Source organism: Schistocerca serialis, chromosome 5 (genome assembly GCF_023864345.2).
Source record: "Schistocerca serialis cubense isolate TAMUIC-IGC-003099 chromosome 5, iqSchSeri2.2, whole genome shotgun sequence".
Taxonomy (NCBI): domain Eukaryota; kingdom Metazoa; phylum Arthropoda; class Insecta; order Orthoptera; family Acrididae; genus Schistocerca; species Schistocerca serialis.
This window is the reverse complement of record NC_064642.1, coordinates 239,913,016-239,932,688: the sequence shown is the minus strand read 5'-3', so window position 1 is coordinate 239,932,688 and position 19,673 is coordinate 239,913,016. Positions and strand designations below refer to the sequence as shown.

The 19,673-nt window shown below is 41.3% G+C and overlaps 1 protein-coding gene across 1 annotated transcript in view; it reads left to right on the top strand.

The window, feature by feature from the left end:
- Nucleotides 1–8,828: 8,828 nt before the first annotated feature.
- Nucleotides 8,829–19,673, top strand: part of LOC126481450 (venom allergen 5-like) — a 106,002-nt gene continuing 95,157 nt past the window's right edge. Inside the window, exon 1 of the mRNA XM_050105221.1 lies at nucleotides 8,829–8,920. Coding sequence (XP_049961178.1) covers nucleotides 8,904–8,920 — 17 coding nt within the window. The 5' untranslated portion in view covers nucleotides 8,829–8,903. The remainder of the gene's footprint in view (nucleotides 8,921–19,673) is intronic.

Sequence of the window (19,673 nt, the reverse complement as noted above, 5' to 3'; positions counted from 1 at the left end):
AAAGTTAGACACAATGCTTGAACAAAATCAGAGACAAATGGGACAAAATCTTCAAAAGTTAGACACAATGGAACAAAATCTTCGAAAGTTAGACACAATGGAACAACACCAGAGACAATATATCTGCTCCTACAAAAAAAAATTTCTGGCACAGCCCAGTGCAATACTGGCCGATAGATTTGTCATGTATCAAAGGAAACAACTGATTTTTCTTTACAATAATCGGGATGACCATGGATTGGAGAAATTACTAAATTATTTAAATTGAGATGAATGACTGTCAAAAGTTGATTTTTTATAAGAAAGATTATTATTAAGAGATTTTTTAAAAAAACTTTTACATGGGACATGATATAACAAAAGTACATATGCGCGAGGCTGCTTTTACCTTATACTACATTGCTCAGGCACCGCCATCGCTCCCCACGACCGGCCCAGCCAGCTCGATACACCAGACTGCTCGCTACTACTTGCTCCTACTGCTACACAGTTCCTACTGCAGCCAACACTGCTCTCTGGTCTGAGATTCTCTTATAGCTTACATATCGCAGACAGCGTGGAGCAATTCACCGAAATTACACCTGCTCGACTGCGCTAGCAATAAATTCCTTAGTCATGGACCTTTTACAAAGTCTTTTCTCCCAAAACTAATCTAGCGCACTGGCGATCGTTACTTGAACAGTCTTGACCACTCAAAAACAATTTTATTTTTAAATCAAGACCGGTTTCGACTTAATATGGATCATCTTCGGACCATACTCTCTATTCTACAGTACAACAGAGTAGAGGGAAAAATGTAATATAATAAACATGAAGTTAAAAATAGATTATACGAAGTTATACCCCGTGATGAGACGTGGAGGCGATGGATCGAAGCAGGAATTGTGGATGCCACCACTCATGACTGCTGACTAAATGGACTTAAATAGCAGATCGCCCTCCCTCCCACCCCTTTGCTTGTCATCCCACGTCAGCGATTCTCCATCAGTTCCACCCCCCCCCCTCCCCTAGTGGGGGTGTGATAACACTAAATCTGGGGCGCAAACTTATCGGAGCCGGCCGGTGTGGTCGTGCGGTTCTAAGCGCGTCACTTTGGAACCGCGTGACCGCTACGGTTGCAGGTTCGAATCCTGCCTCGGGCATGGATGTGTGTGATGCCCTTAGGTTAGTTAGGTTTAAGTAGTTCTAAGTTCTAGGGGACTGATGACCTCAGTAGTTAAGTCCCATAGTGCTCAGAGCCATTTGAACCATTTTTTTGAACTTATCGGAAACAATAATCAATTAAAAAATAGATAAATTCACTGAAAGAAAAAGAAATACGTTCCGACATTTAAAAAACTAAAATTGACTTTTACAATGATATAATGCACTTATAAATAGGTGGGTATCAGTACTGTACGATGCATTTAAATGTTCAAATGTTTGTGAATTCCTAAGGGACCAAACTCCTTAGGTAATCGGTACCTAGACTTAAGCACTAATTTAACTAACTTAAACTAACTTACACTAAGGACAACACACACACATGCCCGAGGAAGGACTCGAACCTAACCTCCGGCAGGAGGGGCCGCGCAGTACGTGATATGACGTCTCAAACTGCACAGACACTCCGCGCGGCACAATGCATTCACTAATTAAGTTTTCAGTGCTAAATTAAAAACATATTTTGTAATTGTTAGTTACTCACTTGAGCCTGGCTCGCAAAGCAAAGTTTTTGGATGGTGGGTTTACTATAGGAAATCGATATTCTGAGATCTTTTTCTGTGTTTATCTGAGATTTATACTCGTACTTTATCTCCAAGACAGCCAATGCAGAAAATCTGGTTAAAAAATGTGGGACGTTGAAAATGGTAATAATATACGCTATTCTTTTGTTTTCAGCGCAGAAAACTCGTCAGTCCGTATTGCCCCAAAGTGGAAAGAGCGATATATTACTAAACTGTCTTTTTATTTCGCCACTTGCCGTCAACTCTACGAAAACTACTTCTTCGGCAGTTGGCAGGCATTCGGGAGTATTTTCACGTCGCTACTTGTAAGACAGAGATCAAAAGAGGGCCATCGCTTCCGGTTTTTGCAGTGTATCTGAGAGGTGCTACGCAACATCAATAAATTTACTTATTCTTCATTATTTGTGATGTTTGTAACCTAGTAGCTTTAGCGTAAAAACACCAAAAATACATTATATACTCGTATATACTGTTATATTACTGTTGTATGAGGAAAGAGGGGGCGCAAGGAAAATAATGACTGAAAATTGTCTCGTGAATACTGAGAGGTTGAGAAATGCTGCCCGGCGTTATCTATAGCCAACAGTTTACAACGTATGCGATACGCGTAGAACGACATAGTACTTCTAAATACTGTGCTGAGTATTATCAAAAGTTACATGTAAATAGCAATTTGTAAGTTATACAGTTAAAATTTTACATATTATAACGTGCAAAAGTATAATTGATCAGTCAATGGGATCGGTTAACACGTTAGTGGACTGCCGTTTGCGGGACACGGACAATTTATCGACAGCGATCAAATGATCTTAATATGTGCGTTGGTTTCAAGTCTTCCTTCAACGTGTTTTATAAACTAGAGGAAACTTATGTAACCGTTCTCCAGCGTTACCGGTAATATAGACATCTTAATAATACGTACAGAATGCTGTGTAGTCACTGTTCTGAATTTCACTACAAATAGTTGTTGGGCAAAAGTTTTTCTAACTGGGGCTACAATATACAGGAAGTAGCTTAGTATAGCTTGTATAAGACTAAAATTATTCAGTGAAAACGGGGGAGCTCCACTAACGAGTTAACTGATACCATTGCCTAGTAAATTTTTTTTTTTTCACGTTGGGCTATGTAAAATTTTAACTACATAAATTATGAATTGTTATTTAGAGGTAAATTATGGTAATATCCAGCATAGTATTAACGTGTATATTCAAGCTGTATGACATCTATCGCATACGTTGTATCCTGTTGGCTATATATGCCATAAGGTGACAGGCAAGGGGCAGAGTTTCTGCTGTTTAACTCCGTGGCACCACCATCTAGTCAGCAGTGGGCATTAGTGGGTGGTACAGGATCGTATAATCGTTTTGTAACGTGATGTTTGTTATATTACACGTTTCCCTCTATTCTCTCTGAATTACAGAGTACGTCCTAAGATGATCCACATCTGGTCCAAACCAGTCACAACTCATGATTAAAACATGAAATGTAAGAGAATGACGGCAACGAAAGTTGTTGCCAGACCGGGACTCTAACCCACATACATGCATGTCCGAAGAACATTACATCGTGCTTCTTTAAACAGGCACTGCAATATCGTCGCTATGAATGAAAGTACCTTTATGCGATCAAGACAGATCTGTATAATATTTTATTACTGGTCATTGAGAACGCTTCTATACCCAATGTGTTCACAAAGACTATCGATCGTTGCTTGTACGGAAATATTCATATATTTTGTATTACTTCACACTTTTAGCTATATGTAATCAAGCCTATTCTATATCAGGGATCTTATGATATCAATGGGCATCGATATCGTCGTTCACATAGACTAAAATTCATATAGCAAAATGTTTTCCTAAAAATCAAGTATTTCACGTATTGATATTCCATGTGTTTAAAACAGTTTTGAAGTTTTCACATACAATTTTGCAACTTCCATTAACTTTGCTAAATATGTACCAGCTATTATGTCTGACAAACATATAAACTTTCTGTGTAGTATCTCTGTTCTTTATTAGTGTAAGGACGTAGGCGGGAAGTGGTTTTGAATTGAAATCGCGTCGTTTTGTGAGGCTCAAGAATGAAAGTGTGTTACTTGTTTTGTTTGTTCAAATTACGCTGTAATAATAAGTGAAATGTTGCATAATACAAACGTTTAAAAGTTCAGATGGTTTACTTCGTTTACTATTTCGAGATTTACCCGATTTTCTCAATCATTTCATCACTTAATTTCCTCTGAACAAGATGAAAACCTGCGGACATTATCATGCCTACAAAGAAAACAACGAAGCTTATATCAAGATAATCAGCTAAGTAAAACTTCATATTTTCGTATTTGGATGTGTTTGTCGATGTAATTCACTTCAAATTAATGTCTAACGACCGGTATGAGGACAAGTAATTGAGTATGCAGCATTGAAGAGACACATTACAAATACAGTGGTGTTACAGTAACAGCGTATGATTTGAATCTGAAATAAAACGTGTTCGGATGTAACAAAGCATTGTAATATTTATTGATTTATAATTTAAAAGTTTGGGAAATAATATTTAGAACAATGAGTCTGGGTAACTGTTCCACAGCTTCGGTGGCGACACACTTACTCTCCTCATGAAATTTTCCGTAATGGTTTTGCATAAATGTCGTGATATTTCCCTTAATTTCGACCTTTAGTGCTTGGGTGGCTGTGGACCTGTTGGTGTGAATCTGATGCTTTAGAAAACCGCACAGAAAGAAATCCACGTATGTTGTCCCAATATTGTGGTGACCAATCGTGGTCACCAAAACTAGAGGCGACACGATCAGGAAAACTGCTCGTGCAAGACCGTCAGTGTTTCACGGGTGGAATGCAAAGTGCACTGTCCTGCTGAAACGACATATCTTCAAGAGCAATATTTTCCAAGTAACCTACAAAGTACCCGCCTAGATTCCGATAACTTTCGCCATTTACCGTCCTACTGAAACCACATGTCTCCATTCTACAGAAATCACATGTCTTCAGGAGTAATATTTTCCAGTTGAGGCACAAAGGACGATTAGATTCCGGTAACTTTCCCCGTTTACCGTAAATGCATTAATCTCATTCGTTTTCATAACCTCCAGTCCACAATGCATACTAGTCACTTACTCGTTCGGTGTGATTTTTTTTCTCGTCACTCATTGGCTGATTTTCGGAGACCTAAACTGGACAATAGGCACTACTGACGCAGCCATCGAGGTGAAAATTGGACTCACGCTCAAGAAGATTTTGTCCACAAAACTGGCAATCACTTCTTGTTGTTCAACGATCCATTTCTGAACTGTCCTCGCTGTGCATGGTCTGCTGGCGTAAGTTATCAGCTGGACTTTGTATGCACACACATGTAAATCTCTAATGAGAATACGGCGAAGAGTTGGAGAGTGATAAAAATGTCCATTCCCTACGCACGAGAACGATTCGAGGTCACCAACTCTCGGTCACATTTTTGATCGACGACGATGTGCAAGTATCGTTCGTGTTAATCAACTCCTGAATGATATTTCATTTGTTCATTTCAAGGTCGGAACCTGGAACTTAACGTCTATCAAAAATCAGACGCACAACCAAGCTGTCGCCATTTTGATGGTAGTGTTTAACAATAAAGCAGTGTTATTGTATGGTGTAGTGATACATGTTTGCCGACTTCTGTCCATCTTCTATCGACATGTCGCAGTAACTCAGATATAGGATCATGGCAGCCGAAACTCTGTGAAAGTCATATTTTGCACCCCTGTTATAAATCATTAAACAGCTATACTTCGCCCATGTCAAAACTTGATCACACATTGATAAAGTGCAGTGGGGTCGAGCGGTTCTAGGACCTTCAGTCCGGAACCGCGCGACTGCTACGGTCGCAGATTCGAATCCTGCCTCGGGCATGGATGTGTGTGATGTCCTTAGGTTAGTTAGGTTTAAGTAGTTCTAAGTTCTAGGGGACTGATGCCCTCAGATGTTGAGTGTCATAGTGCTCAGAGCCATTTGCAGTGGGCTGGATAACAAAGTAAGCTATATGATGCTGGTTGTTTCTTGAATAGCTGTAATCTGGCAAGACTCGTAACTGAAGGCTCTGTGTGACAAAAAAACTGATTACAAATTCGAGTCAGATTCACACAGGACTTTTCAGAATGAGCACACTTAACAATATCACGTGGCACCCCCTCTGGCCTGGATGCATGCATTGCTTCGGTGAGAAGAGTATCATAATGCTGTTGTATCCTCTCGTGAGACATGTTGGCCCACGAGTTTCGTAGCTGGTCCTTCATATACTGGATACTGGTAATGTGACGAACATGACGTCAGTGTTGGTCCCACACATGTTCTACTGGGGGCAGATCTGAGGATTTTGCTAGATACGCAAATGGATCAGTGTCACGCGGACAGTTCACAGAGAAAGTGGATAACCTTAAGGCTGCGCATTCAAATGTCAGTATCAGAAGTTTTGTGGCGTGGCTTCTATTTATAGGCTGCAAGAACGCTGAAGCAAGTGATCCTAAGGCTACCGTATCATCCCCTGCATGAATTTCATCTTCCACTTCTGGCAACGAAGGGGAATCAACAAAGTTGACAACTCTTCAGTCTAGAATCCCTGGCTTTTTATCTCTCTGTTGTATCCGTTACCGCTTAATGCGTAAATAATCGGCGTTTAATATTAGCGTTTTTTTTCTGGCACTGTAAAATTATAGCCATTTCCGTAACTGCATGATGTGTACGTAAATGTCTCATTAGACATTGCACTGTAGTGAAATAACACAGGTCTCACCACCTAGCGAGAGTTTCACGAAAGACTGGATGAAAAAAAAAAAAGTTCATATGTGTGTGAAATCTTATGGAACTTCACTGCTAACATCACCAGTCCCTAAGCATACACACTACTTAACCTAAATTATCCTAAGGACAAACACACACACACCCATGCCCGAGGGATGACTGGAACCTCCGCCGGGACAAGCCGCACAGTCCATGACGGCTGCGCCCTAGACCGCTCGGCTAATCCAGCGCGGCGGAAGACTGGTGAAATAACGTTTCACGAACAATTACACTAAATAATGGTGCGAAACATGTGCCACTGCTTTCAGTTGAATTTCCTTACATACTAACGGAGATTTCTTGATAATGTCCGTCATTTGCGTCATTTATGTTTCTTGAGGCGCCCTTCTACAGTTTCCGCAGCTTGTGCGGCACACAGTACTGCTAAAAACAAACAGTTTTCCGCTTCATAGTACGGCACGCACATTCTTCTAGTTGTATTGTAAATATCTTGTAATTCCTCAAGGTGCTGCTACACCGTGTGTATAAAAACTGTAGCTAATTAAGTTAGTTAATTATTTGTGAAAGATGCAACATTGCGTAAAGGTCACCTCGAAAGGTACCGTATGAAATTTCCATTGCTTGTCATTATGTGAGACATACTCTGGCCCTCATGGTGATGGTTTAACCGACGTAATGCATAGTTACTGTTAGAGACAATTCCATTACATGAGCTTTGTTAAAAACATGTGCACCCGCACTCACGTATTACTCGAGTTGACAACAAAAGAACAGTTATGGACAGAGCAACAGAAGAGCTGAGAATCATAACGAGTTTTTCTTTTCTCTTCCGTTAATCAGAGAGTAGAACGGAATATAACACTGTATTGAAATCCTGTTTTCGTTCCTTTCATATCACGGGAGCTACGGACAGTCTCAGAAATGGCTCTGAGTACTATGGGACTCAACTGCTGAGGTCATTAGTCCCCTAGAACTTAGAACTAGTTAAACCTAACTAACCTAAGGACATCACAAACATCCATGCCCGAGGCAGGATTCGAACCTGCGACCGTAGCGGTCTTGCGGTTCCAGACTGCAGCCGGTCTCAGAACTGACGATGGAGATATGGAAAATTACGCCGCGAAGCTGCGCCAGTTCTCCCCGAGGGCAACAGCTGACTCAGGTGTTCCGGCCACATGTGAAGTTTTTGATGGAACTTCTCTCAACAGCGAAAAATAAAGCGAAATCAAATAATTAAAAATTACAGCTATTTTATTTGAGTCAATATGAATCTGTATGGGTTCGAAAGTGAGATACAGTAACACTGAAGAAAACTACAATTATGACTACTGTTCTAGAGATTATGGCAAGAATAAGTAACTTTCTCTTCATTTACTATTGTGAAGCCGAGGGGCATAATCTCTGTAAGAGAAAATTGTTGCTTTTGTGATAAAGAGCTACTTATTGGATGTCAGTAACATTTATCCGTGTAAAACGTCGTAAACGTTACGGAGAAAGAGGAATACATTGACGTTAATTGCTTAGCCCCACAGACGTCCTTTCTCCTTTAAAAATGTGTAAACAAAAAATCCGAATGACAGCTGTGTTTTAACATTTCTTTCCTCAATCATTTATTACAAATAAAATGGAAATTGCTGATGAGAAAGTTAAATGAAAACATCACGCAAAGCCTACGATCAAATACGTAAAATGTATAATCTGATGTATTTATATGTGTGAGTGCAAAGCTTTAATGCCGATTTATTACGGTGATTGTGCCACCGCTGAATTTGCTACACAGCTACACGAATAAAAATATCGAGACTGACGCAGAACTGTAAATTTGCGTTTTATTTTGATTGCCAGTCGTAGTCATCACAACAATAATCGATTCAATTGTTATTGTTACAGTAGCCATTTATTGTAGGTAACTCCACGATAAAGACTTGAAGAAACCGTAATGATATTCGCTAAAAATTTATTTGCTACCAGAATACGTGGCGTAGAGTACAAAGCAGAATTATCTTTAAAACGCGTTGACCTCTAGGACGCGCCCTTCAGGCATTCCTGGAACGGCGTGAGTGGTGCAGGTCGTAAACTGGGGCACTTCGTGACGTACTTCGTGAAATCACTCATTTCGACTGAGAAACAGTACTCACGGGCCGACTGTTCGCGGTTTTAATGCCTCTTTCGCAACTCACTCGACGTTTTAAGTTGTACTAAACTGTTGACACCTCTGAGTAATATACGGATATGATACGGGAAAAGACGAAAAGGAAAACTACTGCTTATCGCAGAAACTCCACGAGGCGCGCAGTTGTTCCGTGTCTACAAAAGGCGACGGTCTGCAGCTCCCTGTCACAGGTGCAGTACACCACGTGCGCATTTTCAGGTAGTTTTCATCAGGATGACCACACTGAACAGGTTAGTTCACACTCCGCCGGTGTCTTCATCTCACCACTTGGGTTTTCCAAATGTTTTAGATTATTCGTCTGTCTGCGTATTACAATCTTGTAAGGAGTGTAGATACCTTAATTTGCGGTACAGGCCGCAAAACAAACGCAAATATGTATCAGTCAACTACAGATTACACATTCTTCAGTCGTGAACTATGCGGCTGGTCCCGGCGGAGGTTCGAGTCCTCCCTTGGGCATGGGTGTGTGTGTTTGTCCTTAGGATAATTTAGGTTACGTAGTGTGTAAGCTTAAGAACTGATGACCTTAGCAGTAAAGTCCTATAAGATTTCACACATACACACACACTCATTCTTCGCACAAGGTACTAATAAACGTCAAAGGTTTTCTAACGTTACAAATATATTTTTCTTTCATTAGGCCAAACACAAGTTCTTTCCCTTTATTCAGTATGGTAACATATCCATTTTAGCCCTAGTTTACGAATTATGACCGAGGTACAGTAGTCATGCCATGCTGCGAACTGCAGCCAACTTCAAGTTCTGTATTTTGCTGTTTTTAACCCTTTAGTATCAGTTGTTTGAATTCAATGTTCCGCATCCAGCCTTGGTTGCCAAGGAAAGTATCTGAGTTCGAACAAACAACTTTACACCTCACTCCCGTGAGGTATCATACGTAGGTTCCGATGATGTTCATTTATCTACCAACTTCGGCACCCCTTCAATAGAGAACGGTGAGTAAACTGTTCGAACTTTTCCTGCCACTATGCCAGCTGAGACCAGTAGAGACGGCGCAGAGTGTACGTAAAGTTGCATTTTGTGAAGTTATTTGTGTAGTGAAGCGTCAGATGGGACGGCGATTGGTAATCAACCCTGCGATTGGCTGAGATGAAGTTACGAACTGTTCTTCGTAATGATGGTACTGGCGTAGAAGATGATTCATCCGCATGTTTTCTGGTGTTTGTTATAGTGCAGAAATGTTATCACCTGTTAGAAACGGATACTGGTTTAACGCTAACATTTGATTGTGATGCCAGTGATGATAATGATGAACACCTCACTGCACGTGTTAGTGATATGGCAAGTTCGAGAAGAGGCGATGGAAGCAGTGAAACTGAATTCCAGCCTTCTCCTGACAAGAAGTTTAAAGTCGAAAGTGTCATCACGGTGTTTGATGACAACACACAAGAGATCACATACATGTACGATGATTATCAACACTTCTGACAAGATCCTGTAAGGATACCCTAGTGAAGGCTAAAAGCAATGTTAAAAGCGTGCTGGAAAAGAAAAGAGAAGGCCATACAGTTTTCAAAGGAAATCGTACGCTGCAGATCAGTAACATCAGGCAGCGTGTTACGGCTAAGTTTGATGAAGCGTGAGAATGCGGTTCTTCCGTTCATTATTGGAATTTAGAACATGGGGCATCAGACGTAGCCGGAAATCTCGGGTGTACAAACTCTACGGCGTTACTTGGAATTATTAACAGTTTGAGAAAGGTGTTTAGGATTACGTCACGCCGTGTAACTATGCTTCAAGTATGAAAAGAAAAGGACGGGGAAGAAAAGATGATTCAAAGAGCTCAAACACTTGTTGCTGAAGTCAGTGCACATAACAGGATAGAAAATACCCAGGTGGGCCCGGTATGGAACTGTGATGAGAGTCAGTGTAGGTATGAGCCTTCTTCAGAAAGAACGCTGTCCATAAAATGGGAAAGAAACACTCTCTCGACGTTGCAATTAGTTAACAGTGCAACACACAGCTATACGATCGACGTGTCTGTATCAATGGACAAACGATTGGGGGCGCAAACTTCCAAGAACCAAATGGAAAATTTGGAACCCGTGTGTCAACGGAAACAGAAAAACCGTGTCCTCCAAATGTGTTCATCGATGAAAGCGTGAGCAGTAAAGTCCTGTCACGTTTGAGTTCATATTTGCCGGCAAATTCACTAGTACTTAGTGACTGCTGGTGTGGACATACGAATGAACTAGAACAATTGGAAGTGCATGCAGAAGAAGATGTAGTTTTAAAAAGCCTTCCATCTAAAGCTACAAAATATGGACAACCTCCGGACATAAAATATACACCAAGAGAATAAGAGAATTTCTTAAACTACGTTACAGGGACACGCAGCCAAAATTGATTGACAGATTATTCATCATGAAAATGCATTCTGTCATTTACAATCAATTATACGCAGAAGTATATAGACCAACGCTTAGTTATACGTAGCAGAACGCTGGCTGCGATATTGGTGAACCTGAAGACAACTTTAAAAGTGTCATTGGCCGTGAAGTGCAGAATTGATATTGTAGAATGTGTAGTTATGACGTGATCAGCTTGGTTTGCTTCACTATGCGTGTCGTAGTCATTCATATTGTTTGGAGTATTTTATTGAAAGTCCTAATTTGTATGTATGATTAAGATATCTGCATTCCATTTGGCTTCTACACTGACGAATGTAGTGTCTTCTAGAGAACGTTTACAGAATTTTGCAGATAAACGACACTCAGCAGCACATTCAGAGGAGCGTGACGGTCCTGTAACCAAAATTTCAAACAGATATGTTCGTTGGAAAGCAAATACTTTTCTCGTAAAAAAAGTTTGAGCTCTCTGGTATCCAGAACGCGTAAACACATTGCGGTGCGGTTTTAGTAAAGTATCTGGACAATGTGACGAATCTTCCGACGTAAGCAAGTAATTCTTAACGTTTATAGCTGTCGAATTATAAGAAATGCTGCTTAATGGAACTACACAGTTTTTTTTCTGTTACGTTGGGGAGAGGCTACGAAGAGAACGTCAAACACACATATGTATTACTTAGCTACTAACACGGCTCACGATTCAGGGTTCATGGTTCACCGTCCATGGTTCATGGTTCACGTTCATGGCTCATGGTTCATGGTTAATGGTCCACGTTTCAGGTTGCCAGTCTTACGGATTCCAAGATAACAAAAATCTGATTTTCAATGTTTCACGTAAGTAGTGCAGGAATTTAAAAGTTTTAAATTCTATTAGAATCTACTCGTTAAGAGGCATAATACTATGTTAAAGGTTTAACACAATAAGACAAGTACTGCAGTTAAAAACGCTGTATAAGTCCCGAGGTAGCGTAACTTACGGAGCGCAGATTATGCACAACATAATCATCCAGTATTTGAGAGAGAGAGAGCTTTTCTGACTTTCAATAAACTTTATAAATAATTTCAAACCTTTGTGAAACTTGTTATCACTCTCTCCCCTCACAAAATGACCACAGAGAAAAACTGTATCGGCTATCACATTTTCGCTGTTCATGTATTAAACCTGGGACGACTTTCAATTTATTATTTCTTGATTACTACCTCTATTCTCAGCACATTTTACAGAAGTATCCACATATACCATGAATATATCTTTCTTTCAGACATAGTTCAGGAGATACGATTCATAAACACTGAGACACGTGAAGACACCTTTTTCTTGAAACTGAATGCAAAATATCCAGACTACACTCATTCAGTGTATGATAACGAGTGCACTTCACAACAAGTTTAAAAATAATTTCAACCACTTCCTAAACTTCTTCTCGCTTAACGTCAAATAGTTAACACATTAACTCATAATTATAAAGTAGTCTTGAGTTTGAAGATGTTTTACACATGGGAGTTCGGTTATTTAAAGAGTCGTCGGTTTACTGTTTACGTGTAGAACTTGATCAAATAGTAACAAGATAACTGCACCGCAAATCGCTGTCTTGTTGTTATGAGAAGTGCTCCCACGAACGTCTTCCCTACTTTCCCATATGTAAGTAAACGCGTAACTTACAGATATGGTTCGTGTGTTTATTAGTCGACTAACAAGGGAACCTCCCCATCGCACCCCCCTCAGATTTAGTTATAAGTTGGCACAATGGATAGGCCTTGAAAAACTGAACACAGATCAATCGAGAAAACAGGAAGAAGTTGAGTGGAACTATGAAAAAAAAAAAATAAGCAAAATATGCAAACTGAGTAGTCCATGAGAAGATAGGCAACATCAAGGACATTCTGAGTTCAGGAGTGTCGTGGTCCCGTGGTTAGCGTGAGCAGCTGCGGAGCGAGAGGTCCTTGGTTGAAGTCCTCCCTCGTGTGAAAATTTTAATTTCTTTATTTTCGCAAAGTTATGATCTGTCCATTCGTTCATTGACGTCTCTGTTCACTGTAATAAGTTTAGTGTCTGCGTTTTGCGACCGCACCGCAAAACCGTGCGATTAGTAGACGAAAGGATGTGCTTCTCCAATGGGAAACGAAAACATTTGATCGCAAGGTCATAGGTCAACCGATTCCTCCACAGGAAAACACGTCTGATATATTCTATACGACACTGGTGACGGCATGTGCGTCACATGACAGGAATATGTTGTCGACCCACCTAACTTGTACACTTGGCGAATGGGTAAAAAGATTCTCCTACGTTGCCCAATTTAGGTTTTCTTGTGGATGTGATAATTACACCCAAAAAAGAGATGAAAACATAAGAGTTTGTCACACAAACTGTAACAAATGAATCCAACAGTTTCACAGTCGCACACTTTTCCCTGTGCTCTGCAAAACATATGTTTTTAACGTTTTCAAATTTTTCCATGTGTAGACCGTCAAATCCTGCATATGTCAAAGCAAATATGAACATGTCCTGCAATTTTGGAAAGCGAAGTTGATTATGTGTGAGTGTCTGAACTTTGATTGACTGAAAATAAAAATTAAACTTTTCGCTCGAAAAAAGACTTGAACCAAGGACTTCTCGTTCCGCAGCTGCTCACGCTAACCACGGGACCACGGCGCTCCTGAGTTCAGTCTGCCCTTGATGTTGCCTGTCTTGCACATGGACTACTCAGTTTGCATATTTTGCTTATTTTTTTCATAGTTCCACACAACTTCTTCCTGTTTTCTCGAGTGATCTGTGTTCAGTTTTTCAAGGCCTATCCACTGTGCAACTTATAACTAAATCTGAGGGGTGTGCGATGGGGAGGTTCCCTTGTAAGTTGTTATTGCCTCTGGGACTGAGGGTGCTTCGATCGGCTTATTACGGGTCAGCGAGTAACCGGTGTTATGGAGGCAAGGAAGGACGCTACAGCGACAGTTATTCAATGAATACTCGATAACCTTGTTGATCAGAGTTACGAAGTGGATGGTCCATTCCACAAGGGGTGGACAGCAAATTCTTCATCTGCTGTTTCTGTTTCATTGGAATCCGTTCCAGTTTCATTTGCCACGTCACTTTCAATATCAGTGTCGTCGTCATGTGATGCGTTTTCATCTGCACTTTCCAGAACAGCATTCATTGTTACATTCTCTATCGATTCTTCGATTAACACACCTCAGCGCCAGGATTCATTTTCATTTCCTTTAACACGTTCATGCGCTTATGACCAATCATGTTGGGATCTTAGATAAAGTTCTCTTTGGTTATTTGTCTTAAGTTACTTAACTTAATGAAAACCAGTTTTATCTACAACTTTTTGTTGCAATGTATTCTAGATTAGTTCTGCAGGGTTCAAATGATTCAAATGGCTCTGAGCACTATGGGACTCAACTGCTGAGGTCATTAGTCCCCTAGAACTTAGAACTAGTTAAACCTAATTAACCTAAGGACATCACAAATATCCATGCCCGAGGCAGGATTCGAACCTGCGACCGTAGCGGTCTTGCGGTTCCAGACTGCAGCGCCTTTAACCGCACGGCCACTTCGGCCGGCCTGTTCTGCAAGGTTCAAATCACATTGATGTGATGGGCGACTCAGGACAATAAGTCCCTTAAGCTTCGAAACATCTCCTTTAAAAATAGTATTTGGCTTACTGTAACACAAAATTTGTAAAAGCTCTTTTCTTGTTAAGTTCGATTCAGAATTAATTTTAATCAGAATGAGCCATTCGGCGCGTTGCAGTAGTTAGGGTTTTACTTGTCTAAACAGTATGATACGGTACGTTATGAAGAATAACAATAGTACCAGCTGTTACATTAGAAATCAGCTTCCCTTGTAACCATTTGCCATAGTTATACCCATTCATATAACTGTGTTAATTTGGGATTTAGATTACGAATCCACCCTCTATTAATCGCATTGCTCATCCAGCGTGAATAAGTTTACACTCAGGTGACAAAACACATATGATAGCCATATGCACGTATACAGATGGCATTAGTATCGCATACACAAGGCATAAACGGGCAGTATACTGGCGGAGCTGTGGTTTGTATTCAGGTGTGTCATGTGAAAAGGTTTCCGACGTGATTGTGACTGCACGACGGGGATTAACAGAGTTGAACACGTAATGGTAATTGGAGCTAAACTCATGGGACATTTCACTTCGGAAATATTTAAAGAATGCAGTATTCCTAGATACACAGTGTCAAGAGTGTGTCGAGAATACCAAACTTCAGGTATTGCCTTTCACCACGGACCACACAGTGGCCGATGGCCTTAACGATCGAGAACAGCGGCGTTTGCATAGAGTTGCCAATGCTAACAGAATAGCAACACTGCGTGAAATAACCGCAGAAATCAATGTGGGACGTACCATGAACGTTAGGACAAAGCGGCGAAATTTGGCGTTAGCTGGCTATGGCAGCGGACCGTCGCGAGTCTTTGCTGAAAGCCCGACATCGCTTGTAGCCCTCTCCTGGGCCAGTGACCATTATCGGTCGGATACTGGACGACTGGATCATAGCGGCCTGCTCAGATGATTCTAGAGTTTAGTTGGTAAGAGCTGGTGGTAGGATTTGAGTGTGGAAAAGATGCCACGAAGCCATGGACACAAGTTGTCAACAAGCTACTGTGCGATATGGTGGTGATTTCTTAATGGTGTGGGCTCTGTTTACATGGTACGGATTGGGTCCATTGATCCAACTGAACTGATTATTGACTACTTGGAGACGCTATGCAGTCATTCATGGACTTCATATTCCCTAACAATGATGGACTTTTAATGGATGACAATGCGCCCTGTCACTGCTCCACAATTGTTCGCGAGTGAAGAACATTCTGGACAATTCGAGTAAAAGATTTGGCCACCTAGGTCGTCCGAAATGAAACCCATCGAACATTTATGAGAGTATCGAGAGATCAGTTAGTGCACAAAATCTTGCTCCGGCAACACTTTCGCAGTTATGGATGGCTATAGAGACAGCATGGCTGAGTATTTTTGCAGGATTCTTCCAATTATTTGTTGAGTCCATGTGACGTCGAGTTGGCGCAGTACGCTGGGCAGAAGGATATCCGACCCGATGTTGGGAGGTATCCCATGACTTTTGTCACCTAATGTGTAATTCTTTGTCGTTCATTGCTATTAGTCGTTACATCCGCAACTTCTTCGTGCTGCTAGCACTTTTTCATGGCTTGAGTAGCTATCCACGTTTCACCCGTGAATATTAGTGGTTCATTTGGATCCCTTCCGCATGCTTTGAAACTATGTCGAAACGTTCTGATTGAGTGATTCTCTTACTTTTTACATTTTTTGAAACGAAATCTCATCTTTGTCCCAATTTTCCGAAATGTTTCCTTTGCTCCCTGAAAATATCTTTTTTTTTAAATATAAATAGGTTTCTCAACTTTTGGAGCTCCTTCTCCTGCTCATAAGTTTCCAAAAATATTTTTGAATGAGTGCTCTGTCGAAATCAACCACAGAAACACTTTTCCAGAACGCGTTTGGTTTCTAGAAGTTTTAACTTTTCCTTATTTTCTTCCGTTTTCTTAAACTTTCAAATTGTACTTTACTGTTATTTCTGGCTTCCCTACCATTTTTACAGCTCACAAGATTCTTTCTGTAGAGGCATCATTCTTCTTCCTTAAAAATTGTAAAACTTTTTTTAATTTTCTACTTTTTTATTGGCTTTAGAGACTTGTTCATATAGCCATCTCAATAGCGGAATGTCAAGTACGACGATACGAACATGAGGACGACGCAAAACCCAGTGACTAAGCGAAGAAAATCTCCGACGCGCCCGGGAAGCAAACCCAGGCCTCTTCGGTTAACAACTGGTCGCACTGAAAGGGCAGCTACATAGGCGGACAATTGTACAACCTCGAATGTAAGCTCTTTGCCGCCTGACTGTGTTCACTTTCGAGACATTTTCGTCTGTTTGCCACTGTCAGGGGGAAGTCATGATTGTGGATAACACCGCAATTCACTGCTGATAACATTTCACAACACGCTGCACCACTCGGCAGTGTATGCGTGACTGACCTGAAAGCATTGTCGCTGCGACTCGTTTTCTTAGTCACCGCTGTACTTGTTTACTGTAACTGCGTGTTCCTGATAACAGCCACGCGAGGCCAAGTGCAATAATATCGTGGCCGTGTGCTACTTGTGTGCTTGAAACCCATCAGTCTGTGATCTGCTGTTGTACCGACCACACAGCTTCCTCGTGAAAGTATGCAGAGTTTCGCAATGCATACATCAGTCAAGAAAGTGAATACGGTTTTCGTCTATGGTCAGTGCCGTCAGACTATTAGAGCATGGGTGCGTTTGTATGTCGGAAGGCATCGTGATTCTGCCATTCATTCCCTGTCTATGGAATAATAATAAAAAATTCGAGATAGTGGAAATGTCAAGAAATTCAGGGTATCGGAAATGTCAAGGATAAAATAAGTCAAAAAGTAAACAACTTGCGAATGAACTGCAATTAACATTTTCGCAGACAATACGTTCTTGTCACTTCGAGGCAGTTTCACCGTGCGCGTGGGGTTCCCCAAAGGAATGCTCAGAGAATACTAAGCCTACATTAAGGCAGTTCACTCCATCAAGTTCTTAGCAAAGATTTCCAAAATCGATTACAGTTCTCTGAGTGGTGCCTACGTAAGCCGTAAATTATTGTGGCGTTGTGGTGAACTATTTTATTTACAAACAGTGGGCAAATCAGCTTTCGCAGTAATGCAATACTGATCAGCTGAAAATCTGCACTGGCTCGCTCTGTCCAACATCTGATACTGGGTTATCAAAAAAATTGTTCAAATGGCTCTGAGCACTATGCGACGTAACATCTGAGGTCATCAGTCGCCTAGAACTTAGAACTAATTAAACCTAACTAACCTCAGGACATCACATACATCCATGCCCGAGGCAGGATTCGAATCTGCGACCGTAGCGGCCGCCCGATTCCAGATTGTAGCACCTAGAAACGCACGGCCACTCCGGCCGGCCAGGGTTAGCAAGAATCGTTTCAACTACATTTACATTTGCATCTGTACCCCGCAAGCCAACTTACGGTGTGTGCCGGAGGGTACTTTGTGTATCAGTAGCACTTCCTCGTTGTCTTGTTCCACTCATTTATGGTTCGCGGAAGAACGATTGCTGGTAAGCCACCGTGTTAGCTCAAACGTCACAAAATTTGGCTTGATGGTCTTTTCGCGACATATACGCAGGAGAAAGCAATGTACTGGGCGACTCTTCTAGAAAAGTACGCTCTCCGAACACTGATGCAGAACGCCTCTCTCACGGCGACTGCCACTCGAGTTGGCTGAGCATGTCCGTGGCGCTTCGCACCAAGTGAACCCATAAGGAAATGTACTGCTTTTCTTTGGATCGCCTCTGTTTCCTGTGTCACTCATATCCGGTACGGATCCCAGGGTGACCAGAAATATTCAAGTATGGGTCGAACGAATGTTTTATAAGCTACTTCCTTGGTTGATGGACTACATTTCCTGACAATTCTTTCAGTGAATCTCAGTCTGCAGTCTGCTTTATCCGAGATTAATTTTATGTGGTTCCTCCACTTCATATCGCTCCGTACACATATTCCTGTACATGCTTGTAGTAATTGTTCTGTAAGCGTGTAATCATACAGAAAAGTTCTTTTTGTATATGTATTCGCAAAACGTTACATTTGTTTACGTTCAGCGTCGATTTGCCACTCCCTGCGTCAAGCGCTAACTCTCTGCAGGTTTTCCTGCATTTCTCTACAATTTTCTAGCATTGCGACTTCTCTGTAAACGGAAGAATCATCCGCGAAAAACCTCTTGGAACTTCCGACGTTACCTATTAAACCATTTAAATATATTATGCCGGCACAGTAGCTCAGCGTGTTCGGTCAGAGGAATTGCTGCCCTAAAAAAAACTGAGTTAATGGATCAAAGATAAACTTGAACAAGCGTCGTGGGACGTCCGCCCCGAACAAATACAACAAACAATAATGAACAAAAAAAAGGGCTAGCGTCTTTGATTCATAATCAAAACGTCTTCGGTCCCAGGATCGAATCCCGTCACCGCTTAAATTTTGATTAATAATCAGCATTGGCAGCCGAAGACTTCCGGCGTAAGAAATCACCCTCATTCTGCCAACACCCTTGCCAAAGAGGGCCGAGGAGGGAAAGAGGTTCAGGGCACTCTCTTGTCCTAGGGGTGGGAAACAGCCCCTAAAGGCGGAAGTATCAACAAAGATCAACGGCATGAGGATGCAGAAGGCAATGGAAACCACTACATTAAAAACCGTAACGTGTATCCATAGGACACCTGTACTGTAATTGAAGAACTGTCATGATGATCTCTCCATCGGCAAAAGATTACGGAATAGTCCCTCATTAGGATCTCCGGAAGGAGACTGCCAAGGGGGAGGTTACCATGAGAAAAAGATTGAATAATCAGCAGAAGGATAACGTTCTACGAATCGGGGCGTGGAATGTCAGAAGCTTGAAAGCGGTAGGGAAACTAGAAAATCTGAAAAGGAAAATGCAGAGGCTCAATCTAGATATAGTAGGGGTCACTGAAGTGAAGTGGAGAGAAGAGAAGGATTTCTGGTCAGATGA